Source organism: Mirounga angustirostris, unplaced genomic scaffold (assembly GCF_029215605.1).
Source record: "Mirounga angustirostris isolate CCGP_5_RB_7025 unplaced genomic scaffold, mMirAng1.0.hap1 SCAF_2, whole genome shotgun sequence".
Lineage (NCBI taxonomy): Eukaryota > Metazoa > Chordata > Mammalia > Carnivora > Phocidae > Mirounga > Mirounga angustirostris.
In genome coordinates this window covers 129,425,803-129,441,842 of record NW_026991710.1, presented here as the reverse complement: position 1 = coordinate 129,441,842, position 16,040 = coordinate 129,425,803, and the positions used below count along the sequence as shown (strand labels likewise).

Sequence of the window (16,040 nt, the reverse complement as noted above, 5' to 3'; positions counted from 1 at the left end):
GGCGGTGCTCCCGGAGGCGGGCTGCGCGCGCTACCGCAGGACCCGGGGAGGGGCCGCCGCAGGCACAGCTCGCCCCCGGCGCGCGCGGGGCAGGGCAGGGCCCCCCCCCCCACCGCCCCGCGTCCTCCCGGAGACCCTCCCCCGCCCGCGCGGCGCCAGGGACCGCGCGGCCGAGGGCGGGCGCCGCGGCGGACGCATGGCCGCGGGGGCCGCAGTGCGCAAGGCGGCGCGGGTGCTGGAGGCGCCTCCCCAGCACGAGCAGGTACCGGGCGCGGGACGCGGGGCGCAGGCCGGGAACACGGGGCTAGAGTCCCGAGGCTCACGTTGGGGCTGGGTGGCCGCACGGACGGGTCTCCGAATCCCCCGCCCCGGCGCGGGATGGAGGGGCAATGACCTTTCTGGAAGGTGCTCGTTGCTTCGTCTCACCCTACCCTACCCCAGGGGAGATGAACCCCTCTCCATTTCCCTCTTTCCTTCTCCCTCTTCTGCTCCTTCTCCCCCTTTCTCCTCCCCTACCCCTCCTTCTTCCAGCTCCCCCCCCCGTGCCCCCCCCCGTCTCCTCCTGAAGGACCCTTACCCGACTCATCCCTATCTATTCCCTGTCCTCCGTACTGGCTGCCCCTCTCTCCTCCTCGCTCCCTGGCAGAAGCCCCAGGGCCCAGGTGAAGGCCGTGGGCATTAGAAGAGGACAGCTGAAGGGTGCTGAGTGTACCTCACGCTTGACTTGACGGTTCTCAAACTGCAGCGTGCATCACAATCAATGAAGGCTAGTTAAAAAGCAGATAGACAGTTGGGCTCTGCCCCCAGCCAGGGTTTCTAATTCCTGACATCAGGGATAGTGCCTGACTACCTATTTGCAAGTCTGACTAGTTACCAGGAGGAGCTGATGCACAAGCTTTGAGAACCTCTGGGCTAGCACTTTCCTCCCCCAGACTCTCCCCCCATTGCCCTTTGGTGATTTCAAATCCAAGTCATTAATATTTTTCATTTATAGACGATTCGTAGGCCATGATCACATACTGGGAACTGTGCTACTCATGGGTAAAGAGGCAGTTAGAGGTATACTCTGGGAGTTCACATCCTGGGAAGAAAGTATAACAAGGATAAAATAACTCATAGAGGATGGGAAGAGATTACTGTCCCCAAAGAGGTTCGAGTGAAGTTTTGTAGGATTTCTAGGAGCAAGGAATTGCTTCTGACAGGGAGGGTGGGCAAAGCTGATTGGAGTTGGGGGTGTGGCATGGCTATTGTGAGCTGGACCTCAGAGGATGGATGAGATTCCACGTGGCCATGAGGGGAAATGAGAATTCTCCATGGAGGAAACAGGAATACCAAATTACTTGAGGTGAAAAAAATTGTTGGGGAGTGGTCGTGGATATTCACTATGATCCTGGCAGAAATCCAGGGTTCATGAAGGCTTGTAGGAAGGCAGAGCTGAGTTATGACAAATTTTGTAACACACTATGCATTGGGGATCTATTCTCTAAAATGGGGAAGCTATAAGGGAACTCCATGACTTACTTGCTGGTTTCAGACCCAGATCAGATCATTCACAGTGGGTTATAGATGAAGTCTGCAAGCTGGGAAGGGCAGAAGACTGGCAGAGTTACTTCGGCAGCTGACGTTTGCTGTCCCTTAAGGCTGTCATCACTGCCTTGCCCACTGCCCTCAGGAGACATGGTCCCCTGTTAACTCTTCCCCAGGAGGAACTCACAGCTTTTCCCTCAATCCCCCATAGCAGAGCCATGTGGTCCAGGGACCAACAGCCAAGGTGTCACCTGGGAGCCAATTAGAAATGCAGAGTCTCAGTCCCCCACCCCAAACCCACTGGCCTAAAATCTGCATTTTAACCAAACCCCTGGGTGACTGCACATCAAAGTTTGAGAAGTGCTAGTTTAAAACAGACTTTATAAGAGCTGAGGATAATACAGGAAAAATAGATATGGTTACTGACCACCCCAACCCCGTAAGAATTTACTGACCACCCGGGGCGCCTGGGTGGCTCAGTCAGTTAAGCGGCTGCCTTCGGCTCAGGTCATGATTCCAGGGTCCTGGGATCAAGCCCCGCATCGGGCTCCCTGCTCAGCGGAGAGCCTGCTTCTCCCTTTCCCTCTGCCTGCTGCTCTGACTACTTGTGCTCTCTATCTCTCTGTCAAATAAATAAATTAAAAAAAAAAAATCTTTAAAAAAAAAAAGAATTTACTGACCACCCTGTATATTACAGCACCCTCTGACTCTAAACCTTACTTAGTTTCATTCATCATCCTTATTACCCTCTGAAGCATGTCTAGTTGTATATTTGTTTTTCTGAGAACCTCCATCACCTTGGAAGCTCCAGCAAAGGAAGCACTTGATCTGCTTTGCTGGCTACTGTATTTCCAGAACCCAGCACAGAGTCTGGCAAATGGCAGGGCCTCAGGAAATGTCTATTGGACAAATAAGTGAGTGAATAATAAACATACAACCTCATGATCTGGGACTCTAGTCTGCCCAGCTCCCTGTGTTACCTCTTTATGACAAACACCATCTCCCTATATAGCTGGGGAGGAGGGTGGCCTCCCCAGCTATATCCCCTGTGGTCTTGAGAGCCAGCGACACCCTATCTGTTCCTGAGACTCCTCAAAGTTGGGGAGCAAGAGAGCAGATAGCGGGGATTCAGCATTTTGCTCTTCTGCTTGTCTGAGGCCTGCTTTGCAACCTCTGATTTCCCCCAGAGGACCTACCTCTGCCCCAACATTGTTCTCTGCCTTGGAGTAGGCCTGACATAACCCCTCCCTCCCCCTCCAGCCATGGAAGCTTTGTCCTTGCCCGGTGACATGGATTCCATATCACTAAACACGGCCCTCCAAGCCTGACACGTCCTTACCTCCCTCACCTACATCCCAGGGACACCAGTAGTTTGAGTTGACTGTTCTGATTTTGTCAGGCATTTTAGCAAGATTTTTCTTTTTCTTTTTCTTTTTTTTTTTAAGATTTTATTTATTGAGAGAGAGAATGAGATAGAGAGAGCATGAGGCGGGGAGTGTCAGAGGGAGAAGCAGACTCCCCGCTGAGCAGGGAGCCCGATGCGGGACTCGATCCAGGGACTCCAGGATCATGTCCTGAGCCGAAGGCAGTCGCTTAACCAACTGAGCCACCCAGGCGCCCCATAGCAAGATTTTTCTAACAGGTGGATTTTTGTGAGGAAAAAGTTGAAAGTGGGGAAACCCATTTGGAGGTAGCAGCTGAGGTGAGAAATGGTGAGGGCTGGTGCTGGGGGGGGAGGCAGTTTTCAGATACAGTTGACCCTTGAACAACACGGGTTGTTCTTTCCTGTAGCTGACTTTATTGTAAGAACACAGTAATAATACATATAACTTACACAGATGTGTTGATCAGCTGTTTATCTTATTGGGAAGGCTTCTAGTCCACAGCAGGCTATTAGTAGTTAAGCCTTGGGGAATCAAGTTATACCCCAATTTCTGACTGTATGGGGGCCTGGCACCCCTAGTCCTTGCATCATTCAGAGGTCAACTGTGTCTTGACTGAGTGTGTGATGTGCCAGACAGGGGGTATTCAGGGTGGGGTAAGACCAGTAATAAATCACCAGTGACTATGCTCTGTGGTAACAGTGTTCAGTGGACAACAGATCTACTGGAGAGGCCTAACCCCAAAGGCTTCCTGGAGGAAGTGGAATCCAGGGCATCCCCAAATGGTGCCTGGGGGTGGAGGAAGAGCATTCAGGGAAGGAAGGTTCTGCTTGGCTGGAGCAGAGGGTGTAGAGAGAGAAATGAAGCTGAAAAAGGCCACAGGAGCCATGTTAGTGACAAGTGTAGCCCACTTGGGTTTCGAGCGGGGGATCCGGTGTGATCAGTTTGCTTGTACTTGGATCACCCTCACTGTCTGAAGGGAGAAAAGGAGTGAAGGCGAGAGTCCCTCCGGGAAGAAGGGAACACTCTACACGCCAGGTTGGATCTCTCCTCAGGCTGAGGGAGGCCTTCCCTTGCCAAGCCATCTAAAGGGTAACAGCCCCTCCCTGTGCTGGCCCTTCTTTACCACACACTCGGTTTCGTTTCTTCAGAGAATTTACCACCTTAGGTCATCGTTTTCCTTACTTGTTTATTGTCCATACTTTCTCTAGAACACAAGGCTCCATTCATGAGAACAGGAGCCTTGTGTGTCTTACCTTTATCATATGCCGGCTCTTAGCCCAGGGCCTGGCACCCAGGAGGTACTCAATAGATATTTGTTCAATGAATGAAGAGAATGGTTGGCATAGAGGCCGTTGAGGTGGAAGGAAGTGGGTTGCCGGGTATTTTCGTAAGGTCAGCAGGAGAGTACTGGGTTGGAGGTGGAAGGCTAGGGTCAAGAGTGGTGCCCCATATTTCTGTTTTGAATGATTGGATAGATGGGATGTGGAGCTGCTGAGTGAGAAGGGGGAACTGAAATGGAAGCAGGTTGGGGGGAAATTAATATGTTCAGGTTGGGGCAGGTTGAGTTTGTGTGTCTGAGGGACATCCAAGTGGAGATCTGTAGAAGGCACTTGGGTAGAAGAATCTGAAGCTCAAAAGTGAGCTAAAAGGGGAAGAGAGATAAATAGGAATGTGCTGCAGGGAAAAAGGACTTGGTGACTCAGAGACAAGGAAAAAGGAGAAGCAGAATCAAAATGACTTCTTCAACTGAGGGTTGTTGGAGTGGAGGGGGCTGGTAGGGATGGGGTGGCTGGGTGATAGACACTGGGGAGGGTATGTGCTATGGTGAGCGCTGTGAATTGTGTGATGAATCACAGACCTGTACCTCTGAAACAAATAATACGTTATATGTTAATAAAACATTTTATAAAAAGTAAAACATGTTATTCCTAAAAAAAAAAAAAAGACTTCTTCATTTAAGTGACATATGTTCATGCAGATTAGTCAATATAGACAGGTATAAAAAAGGAGTAAATATTCCAATAGACATCAGCATTCATGGATCATTCCTTTTAGCACTTTGGTGACCATTCTGGACATCTTTCTTCCGGATGGTTCTTGATTCTATGTGACTCTATATTTACATTAATAGGTTTACATTACATAAAACTGTTTTTGAAGCATGCTTTTTCTCTTAACAATATGTCATGGAGATACTTCTATGTCAATAAATATAGATCTGCACAATCATTTTAAAGAGCCAACAGATTTCCTTTGTTATAGATATATCATAACTCATTAACTGATCCCGCATGGGTTGACACACAGATTGTTGCCAATTTCTCAATATTATAAATAAAACTATGCAAACACCTGTGTCATCTTTCCCTGTGTATTTTTCTCTTCATTTTGCGAGAGAATATTCCTAGACTATTCTACATAGGATAAACGAACACTTAAAATTTTGACATGCCTCGCCAAATTTCTGTCCAGAGAAACTTGTCTTAATGTACACAACACATCTGAAGGGCATGAGAAGACCATTTTTCCTCATCAGCTCTGGCTACTGAACGTTATTCCCCTTGTCATACTTTTAAGTGAAAATCATATCTTACTGTTATGGACGTTTTTTTCCTTTTAATGTTAATTTTTATTAAAATTATGTACGTCCACATTTTAAGGAGTCAAATAGTTCTACAAGACTTAAAAAAAAAACAATGGGACCCCATGACCACTGCACCCTTTCTCATTCCTGATTTCCCACTCTCCAGAGGCAACAACCTTCAGCTGTTCTCAGGAACCAGTGGTGGACCCTCCCCAGCAGGCGGCAGGCGGCAGGCGGGGGTCCGCACAGGGCAGCAGCGTTCTCATCCGCACAGAAGATTCCAGGGCTCAGAGAGCTTTATCCTTCCCAATCCCACAGATGTCCCTTCTCACCTTCAGCCCTGCAGTTGGGGGGGGCGGTATCCAGAAGCAGGAGAGTGCAGGGGCTACTTCCCAGCCCACCCCATGTATCCCAGCTCCCCACCCCCAGCCCACAGGCACCCTGGGTTCTCTGCCCACAGTAATCAAGTGATTGTGCCTCATCCAGGGCTGGAGTGAATGGACAGCCACTGTACCTTTTCCCCTAGTCTCTGCCTGCCTGCCCCTGGCCCAGCCAGCCACCTCACTGTCCCTAAGAGAAGGTGGGGCTGGGGGACCCTGGGGTCTAAAGATTCAACTAGCCCTCTCAATGGACCCCATGAGGCTCTCCATGTGACCCCAACCTGGTTTCTGGTCCAACCAGATTCCCCAAAGTCCCACAAGTTTTCCACCATCCCTCTGGGCAAGCCTCGGACTCTGAGCTCCTCCTGGCTAACCACCCTCACCCTCAAAATAAAGTTCCAACTTTCATTCTGCCTAGGAAAAAAAAAAAAAAAGTCTTTTTTTTTTTTTTACTTAATAATTTCTGATCTCTACCTCGTACTTAAAAATACTTTGTCCACTACATGATTATTAAAACACTTACCCATATTGTCTTCTAATGCTTTTAAGACTTTCTTTTTTACATTTAAATATTTGATCCGTCTGGAATTTATTTTGAGATGGGGTATGGATACAGCTCTATATTTTTTTCCAAATGCCCAACCAGTTGTCTCAGCAATATTTGTTGAACAATCCATTTTTTTTTTTCTCACTGACTTGAAGTGACTCATTTATCATATGTACTTGGATCTGTTCCTGGACCCTGTCTGTGTTCTGTCCACTCATCTGTCTTCCTATTCCTGGACCAGTAATACTCTCAATTAATTTCTGTGGCTTTATTGTGTATTTCAGCATTTGGTAGGCCACTTGTCCAGTATTTACTCTTCTGAGTTTTCCTGGCTATCCTTATATGCTTATTTTTCCAGATGAATTTTAGTGTCATTTTAATTCCAAAATAAATCCTCATAAGATATTAAATGGGCTTGCATAATAACATACTAGAAAAAATTGTCAAAAAGTAGACTCCACCCTAGGGAAAAAAATATTGTACTATAGGGAACTATTACTAGAAAAGAGATATCTGTGAAAATATCATCATCATCATCATAATCATTATATTCACTTTTTCCCTAGGAAATGAGAGTATTTTTCAGTACACTTGATCTAACGAAGTTCTTAACTTGTGTTTAGCAGAAAACTTTTCAACTCTAATTTCCACTCCCTAAGCTTTTCTGGTCTTCAGTAGAATAATTTATCATACTTCACTAAAAATGACTTAGAATCTGGTGGATAGTTACACATTTAGGCCCAGGGCTATATGACTAGTAAAAGGCAAAGGTAATTTTTCTTCTCAACTTAACTAAAAACTCAGTTCCCTTTTTTTTTTATGATTTTATTTATTTATTTATTTGAGAGAGAGCATGAGAGAGAGAGAGAGAGCACCAGAGGAAAGAGAGGCAGAGGGAAAGGGAGAAGCAGGGAGCCCGTTGCGGGGCTTGATCCTAGGACTCCGGGATCATGACCTGAGCTGAAGGCAGACGCTTAACGACTGAGCCACCCAGGCGCCCTCCTCAGTTCCCTTTTTTAAGTTGACTTTAATAAGAAGCACTGTGAACCCCATGATCCTAAATAGCAAAAAGAGAAGCAGCCAGGGAGTCCTATAGGTTATAACTCTTTTTTTTTTTAAGATTTTATTTGTCAGAGAGGAAGAGAGAGAGCAAGAGAGCACAAGCAGGGAGAGTGGCAGGCAGAGGGAGAAGCAGGCTCCCCACGGAGCAGGGACTCCCATGTGGGGCTCCATCCCAGGACCCTGGGTCCACGACCTGAGCCGAAGGCATCCGCTTAACCAACTGAGCCACCCAGGCGCCCCTAGATTATAACTCTTAATTGAGTTAATTGGCCTTTGGATTAAGCATCAACAAAACTCTTATGTAGCATCTTATTTATACTCACAGTATTCCCAGCAAAGTTAACAAGAGCAGCTATCCTATCAATCTCCAGTTTCTAATATGGGAACTGAGACAATCACAGGATAGTGCTGTGCCCAAGGTCACCCAAGGAACCGGTTAGCTCAATGTTCAGTGCCGGGTGGTGCTAAATGGATGCATGGTTCAGGGCTCTAAACCCATGCAATGTTTTTTTACCCCAAAGCAGCAGTCTGCAGAGAGGGAGGGACCTATCAGACAGGTGGGGACTCCGGTACTACTATTCCCTAAGGGTGGCCCCTAAGGCTTTGCTCCTAGAAGGCAGCACTGGAGCCCAGCTGTTTGAATGTCGGGGACCACCTGATGGAATCATCCAGAAGCAGGGGAGCCATAGAGAAGCTGCTGGCATCAGTGGCTGCTTCACCCACTTCCCCTTTCCTGGCATTCTCTGGCAAGTCCTGGTACTGTGCAAATTTTGCCTAAGCCTCTCCCTAGCAGTGTCATCTGAAGCCTTGTCCTCTCTTCTAAGGGAACCCCTCAAGCCTCTGGCAGAAGCACAGGTTTTATTATGGAATCTATTTATCCTGAGTCAGAGAAACCTAGACTGAACTATGGATGGCACTGTTTTTTCCCATCGGTCAAACTTGCTGGTGCCATTTGAAGAATACAGAAAGAACACCTAGTTAGGATCATATTTGTGTAACAAATGCTTTATTTGCCTTCCCTTCTTTGCCATCATTGGGGATTTTCGCTCTAAACATATAGGACGAGGGATTAAGCTCTCTGTGCTCTCCATGAAAATTATAAGATTATGTCTTTTCAAGGATTGCCTTAAAGGTCTCAAATGACCAGATGTAGTGGATTAGCTATGCTCAAGGGAAGGCAGCACGTGGTACAATCTGTAGGTCATCCAAAAGCACTTCCTGGGGTGGGGTCTGTGCTCTCCAGCTCAGTCTGCAAGGGCAAGGCTGTAGATTAAATTAGCAGGAGGACACAAAAGAAATGCTCCAAACAAGTAAAGCCTCTGGTCATCTCTGTCTCTAAAACCTTGAACTTGGAGATATTTACTCACCGGCATCATTTAATACACCAGCAAGAGATGTTTTTTAGGATTCCCATATCCTATCCCAAAAGCCAGGGTGACACCGCCTACTGGGAGGCCACTCTCTACAGTCTTCACTGAATTGCCAAATAAACTATGGGACTGGCGCCTCATCTGGTTCTCTGACTTAGGAGCAGAATCAAATATTTATTAATACTAACCTGAATACTCTTGTTGTGTGTGTGTGTGTGTGTGTGTGTGTGTGTGTGTGTTAGTTCCGGAAGCAAATATCCTACTAGGGCTTTCATCCTAAGTTACTCTAGTACTAGGAAACATCACTATTTTTCATGCTTTGGGTTTCCCATGTAATGCTATAAAATACAAGCTGAAAAAACAAAGACATTTTGAGAAGGGCTCTTTTTGTTTTTTCTGGTTTTTTTTTTTTTTTCAGATCTCTCACACAAAGCTTTCTGCGGATGATGAGTGGAAGTAAGTGATGAGTCTTTTTTTTTTTTTTACAGCTGTTATACTAAATATTACATTTCCACCTTAACAGTTTGAGAAATTAAATGAAGCTATGATTTATTTGTAAATGTCTCAGGCTACAGAAGGCGGGCTAGCCAGCATGCATGCGCACTGATAGCATGAACCAAAACCACAGGGATTTCACCTGCTGTTTCACGCAGTCCCACAAAGCTAGATTTGTACGTCCCTTCAAAATAGGGCAGTGTCAAGTTAGTTTTTATTTTAGGCACAAGATACATCTGGTTTTCCTTATATGCTGTTTCCCCTGTGTTCTGGTACTTACTAGGGGGCCATTAGGGCTCTGTGGTCACCAAAAGAAATGAAACAAAAATGAAAAGTTCCTCCTTTTTTGCATTATGGTAATCAATTATGAATGTATTCCTAATCAAAATAGGAAATACTTATTATATTTACAAACTACTTTATACTTTCCAAAGTACTTCCACATAGGCTAACCATTTGAGATATGTTTTCGTTATATTTATATATACACAAAATAGATGAATGTCATAAAGCATATTTTGTTTTATATCTATGCAAGCCCTATTTTAGACCGATGATAAATTCACTTTTCTATCTACATGGCCTAAGTTGAAAGTCTATTCATTAAATAGAATATTAAATAGTTATTTTGGATTTGGGGCTGTAAAGACTATAAGTGCTTGTACCCTTTTATTTTTCTTCACTTCCCACTTCTTCAAAGGAACGAGTGTATTTTTTAACGAACTTCTGAAAATCATTCTTGTCTCTTAAGCTCAGCTTCCAACGCAGAGACTATTAACAATGTAATTTTATTCAGGTTGCTTACCTGATACGGACTTCAGCCTCTTCATTTGATAAATGTAGGGGTTTCAGTACATCTAATGTACCTGCCAGCGTGAAGGTTCTAAGATTCCATCTCAAAGGTGAACTCAGTATTTACTAGGCTCTGCAGGCTCATTTCTACACATTCTCCAGCAGGGGGCACCCTCAGTGCCCTTTTCAGAGGCACTTGGCACTTTACTCTTTAGTGTAGCTGTAGAAATTACCAGTAAAGGGGGAGAACCCAACCTGCATACCCAATGAGTGCCTTTAAAAGGTCACAATCTTATGGCACAGAATCTTACCCTGCAGTGTTTTCTGATGGGTACATCAAATGCACACTATAACCAGTCATAAGTGGAAACTTCAAGAGATTTCTTGACTGATGGTGCCCCATTGGGGGTGAAATGCTAACCACTATTAATAAAGTATTTGATTGGCGACATTCATAATTTTCCCATTTCCCCTAATCTTGACCCTGGACCGCTCTCTCTTCCTCTAACCCTGTGGTTCTCAATCTTGGCTGCACCTTAAAATCACATGTGGAACTTGAACTGCCATGACAAGTACCACAGCCCTGGTGGCTTAAACAACAAAAATTTACTTTCTCATGGTTCTGGGGGCAAGAAATCAAAGGTCAAGGTGTCAGCAGGTCTGGTTTCTCCTGACACTTCTTGGCTTGCAGATGCCTGCCTTCTCACGGCACCTTCACATGGTCTTCCCTCTGTGTGAGTTTATATCCAAATAGCCTCTTCTTAGATGGACACCAGTCAGATTGGATTGGGGCCCAATTCAGGGATGGCATTGAACCTTATTTACCTCTCTAAAGTTCCTATCTCCAAATACAGTCACCTTCTGAGGAACCAGGGGGCGGGGGGGTAGGACTTCAATATATGAATGGGGGTGGGTACGGGTCAGCCCGTAACACACAGAAAGGGTCATTTAATTGACCTGGGCACAGCTTGGACACTGGGATTTTTAAAAGCTCCCCAGTGATTTCCAATTTATAGCCAACATCAAGAACCACTGCTCTAGGCTTTCTTTGAAGTCACTTTGGCTATAGGAAGTTAAACCAGATTACATACTGTTATAGTGTTTTCTCTACCATTATGCAAACCCAAGAGTCCAGCTAAAAACTGAGACATTCGGCCATCATCTGAATGTTTGTGCCGACCTCAGATAATATGTGGGCTTCTCCTTTCTCCTTATAATGAAAAAAACACGTATACGGCTCACTCAGGAGTGTTCTGGATCCCTTTGGATAATATTCTCTCCATTGACACCATGTGTAGGATATCCTTTTACTTCAGAATATTAAAAGTTACTTGAAATTACCACTATTTTACTGTTTTGACTTTCAAAAACGGCAATTGCATATGATTTAACCTAATAATCATTATTATTCCTCATTTAAGAACAAATAAAATAACATGGGCTTTGCAGTTTTAGAACAATCCTGTGAAGTACAGAGGGATCATGATTTTAAGTTTGCAAAGGAGGATACCGAGGTGCAGAGAGGATGAGTGACTTTCGAGAGTCTGTATGGCGACGACGTGGCAGATTGGGGACTGGCACCCAAGTCTTTCCAGAGCCCATCAGTGACTTTTTTGGCCCCATCACTTCACTTGAAAGGACAAGGCTGAGGCTAAAACCACACAGGCTAGCTAAGGGCTGAGAGGAATTGGTTTCCCTGATGAACTCAGGCTCCTCCTCTCTGCAGCCCCCTCCTCAAGCCTGGGAGAAAAGGAAAAACCAAGAAAAACTTAGGAAAACTGTAATCAAACTTAAAACCCCCTACATTCGAAATCTCCAATTGCTTTCCATGAGCCCAGACATTTTTTTTTTTTCCCCTAAATGTGCTGTGCAAGGGTTGAAGGCTTTTTCAGATGACCTCATTTGCTGGTTCCAGCTTGCAGCAGGAGAGGATGTACAAGATGCACCAGGGCCATGAGTCCATGCACGTGGAGATGATCTTGATCTTCCTCTGCATCCTGGTCATCGCCCAGATAGTGCTGGTACAGTGGAAACGGAGGCATGGCCAGTCCTACAACGTGAGTTGCCCCAGGGGCTCTGGAAGCCTGCTCCTATTCCTGCCACATCCCTCTTTTCTTACCGCTTTGAAGGAAATGTTTTGGTCTAAGTCAGTGGTTCTCAACTGGGTGCAGTCTTGCCCCCAGGAGATATTTGGCAACATCTGGAAACATTTTTGATTGTCATGCCTTAGTGGGAGGGGACAGGGGGATGGGAATTGCTTCTGGCATCTAGTGGGTAGAGGCCGCAGATGCCGGTAAACATGCACAGGACAGCTCCTCACGGTAAAACGTCAATAGTGACAAGATGAAGAAACCTTGGTTTAAGTAAACCAGTCTTCCTTTAGCATGAACAACTTCTGCCAATGGCCTAGGAGAAGGAGGATTAGGAATAGTAGCAACAAAAGATTGAGGCTAACTTTGTTTAATTAGCAATAAATTCTCTTGGCATCGATAGCTGGCATATCTATGGAAATGTGTTAATGCAAACGTTGCACTGACCTCAGCAACACAGAGCATGATCCCCTTTGCACAGACCAATCCCACTTGAGCATGTCCACTGGAACTTTGCCATCTTGGGGCCTCAGGATCATAGCCAGGGGCCATCTTGGACCTGAGATCTTGCCATCGTAATGTTTCAGCCGTGGTTCTCAAATCTTAAGGGGCATCAGAATCACCTGAGACGTGAGTCACATTGTTAATCAGATTCCCAGGTCCCACCCCCAGAGTCTCTGATTCAATAGCAGCCCAAGAATTTGCATGTCTAACAAGTTCCCAGGTGGTGCTGATGCTCCTGGTCCGAGACCACATTTGAGAACCAATCATTTAGACTAGAGTATGTTGCAAAGAAAGAAGGTCCTCAATTAACGCTCCACATGGTGCTGGCTCTTGGACTGGTCATTGTGTAAGAAGACTTGTCTGTGACATACGAAGTGCTGGCTTAGACCAGTATTTTATTGTATTTTATTTTTACCCATCATAAAAACTATTCCCGGTGTAGCACAGGATCTAAAGGAATTCTTTTGAATTCTGTATAATGTTTAAGTTTAGACAATTTGTAAATTTTATTTAGAAAGGGAAATCTTGTCTTTTTGTTGTTTAAGCAAACACATTTATTTTCTGTCGTGCCACCATTGTCTTGTCAATTAAAATAAACATCCTCTATATTGTACTTGAACAAACTGTTTATAAAAGAAAAAGGCTAGAATAAAACTTCATTAGTTATTCACTCATATCAAAGAAAAGCTCCTTAAATATATCTTAACCATGGTTTTCTTATCTGCAAAATGGAAATAACCTAATATACAGAATTTCTGGAGTCCTTAAGTAAGAAGAAAACTGGATTCCTAAGGAAACCACTCGTAGCCCTGCTCCATCAGTCCTTTATAACTGATAATGATCTCTGGATTAGATATTTTAAAACATGCTCAGTTTCCATGGCAACACAGGTGTAGATGTTACATAGAAAGCCCCCTGCCCTGGAAAGTAAATGCCTCGTGAGCCAACTGACCTACACTATGTCCCACTAGGAATCTGTCCCTGTCTTGTATTTGGAGAAATTACCCCTTTGTCAACTCCCTGAAGATGTATATCACGGCACCAGTCGACGTGGAGCTCACACACTGGCTCTGCCTAGCCACAGATCGATCTGCCCGTGAGTCAGAGGCCACTTGAAGGACTTGTTGCCTTTGGAGTTTCAAACCCTTGATAACTCAGGCTACACTGTCACCAGGTAGACATCCCTGAGCTTAACAACTGTTGGTTAGCTGGAGTGGTCTTCCCAAATTGTTTCCTGTTGCTCACCGTCACAAGCTGTGCTGCCTGAAATAACTCTCTGGGCTTGTTACTTTGGCTGGCACCCCATCCCTCACCAATAACTGGACTCCCTTAGTCACCCCACTTCCGCTCTCCAAGGTTGCTGTTTCTGTGTTCTTCTGTCACACAGCTCCTCTATTTTATGGTTACCAACAGGGGCTCTGTGGTCCTAAGGATCCCCTTGGAGGTGACCAGATGCCTGTGACAGGAGCCTCCCTTAGAGTGATCCTGCCTGGCACTTTAGCAGAACCAGGAGCCTAGGTGAAGATACCCCACAGTGGTCAAGGACAGATTTGGGGTCATGGTGGCCCTGTTGGGATTCTCCTAGATTAGCTCATAGACATGATTGGCCTCTAGACTATTTTCCACTTCTTTGCCCATCAGTCCATCTCTATCCCAAAGGAATGTGTGGAGGAGCCCCTTTCCCCTGCATGTCTCTGTTGATAGTATTTGGCTCAAGGTGAGAGCCAGCACATGAGGCTGGCATTTCTCATACTGCTGCCTCAAATTTGCCCCACACTTTGCAATTCTTCCTAAGGGTTCAGCCAGGCATCAGAACACGGCCATTTCAGGAACTCTTGGTGGTAGCTGCAACCACTGAATCTGGGAATGGTTTCCAGGGCAACAGTAGCTGATTCCAGCCCTGGCTTCCAGCGTTCTTCTTGTACTCTGCGTGAACCGTATCAAAAAAACCTGCGTCTGACATCCTACTCAACTTAACATCTTTGGGATGGAATTTGATATGGTCATGTTTCCACAAATGCTGACCTGAACAGCCTTATCATCCAGGGAGAACCTAACTTTTTTTTTTTTTTTTTTAAGATTTTATTTATTTGACAGAGACACAGAGAGAGAGGGAACACAGCAGGGGGAGTGGGAGAGGGAGAAGCAGGCTTCCTGCCGAGCAGGGAGCCCGATGCGGAACTCGATCCCAGAACCCTGGGATCATAACCTGAGCCGAAGGCAGATGCTTAACGGCTGAGCCACCCAGGCGCCCCCGGGAGAACCTAACTTTTAAATTGTTTCTCTTGGCATCTAAGATTCTGTGACACCTCGCAGAGCTACAGAGAGCTTTGAACACATTTATAAGATTCGTGGCTCTTTTTTACAAGGGGCCATATAAGAGAATTTAGTTCTATTATTCAATTTTGTAATCTCCACCAGTATATTCGTAATATATTAATATTTATAACATGTTAATTATGATTACTGTAATATATTTATATATGTTACTATATATAAAGATTTATATACAAATTACTGTTACTATTATAGTTGTGGTAGTGTGCTTTTTATACATTAAGTTACCTTGGGAGATAATTATTTTTTATTCCCTTTGTGAAATATAGTTCAGAGAGATTAAATAACTTGGTCAAGGTTATATAACTAATTAGTTGCAGAGTAGAGACTAGAATCCAACCTCCCTAGTTATTTTTTTTTCATATCAAGGATAAGCTCCTTAAATATCTCTGAGCCATGGTTTCCTAATCTGCAAAATGGAAATACTGAAGAAAGGAACCTGTTTCCAAAGTTACTGCGATTCAAAAACATTTCCCTGTGAGAACTTCTAGCATAGTGACTGATACATAGTGAGTGTTCAGTACCGTTAGTTGACTCTGAATACATTCAAGGGCTATTGATATATGTAACAGTTTTACAAATTTAGTCATACATTGTAAAAGCAGTTTACTAATGAAAAAATCCTTTTCTGAACCCTTTTGTAAAGCTAAAGTGAATACTCAGCTATTAAGGTGTTAGGAGATTTCAATGTATTGTTTTTTTCAAAGCAGTGCACCTGTCTCTCCTGCCTTGCCACACCCTCTGCTCTGCCATATGCTTTACCTGTAGAGTGTTCCCCAGGCTGATTTTGTGAGATATATTAATAGCAACCAGAGGCAGGATGGTGAATGGCAGAACACCAGCTTAGGAATTAGAAGACTTCAGCCACTCATTTAACCACAGTGAGCCTCAGGTTCCTGATCTTACAAATGATGAAATTTTTTAAAATAGGAAGGACTTTTGGTTATAGCTCTAACATGTAAAAAGC

The 16,040-nt window shown here is 44.9% G+C and overlaps 1 protein-coding gene across 3 annotated transcripts in view; it reads left to right on the top strand.

The window, feature by feature from the left end:
• The first annotated feature begins 77 nt into the window (after positions 1-77).
• RNF175 (ring finger protein 175) overlaps positions 78-16,040 on the top strand; it is a 48,483-nt gene continuing 32,520 nt past the window's right edge. Inside the window, exons 1-3 of one of the 3 annotated variants that reach the window (XM_064585193.1) lie at positions 78-262; positions 9,274-9,311; positions 12,058-12,199. In XM_064585193.1, the coding sequence (XP_064441263.1) occupies positions 197-262; positions 9,274-9,311; positions 12,058-12,199 (246 nt within the window). In that variant the 5' untranslated portion in view covers positions 78-196. Of the gene's footprint in view, positions 263-9,273; positions 9,312-12,016; positions 12,200-16,040 lie in introns of all 3 variants that reach the window. The other 2 variants (XM_045880264.3, XM_045880266.2) reach the window with 2 other exon arrangements.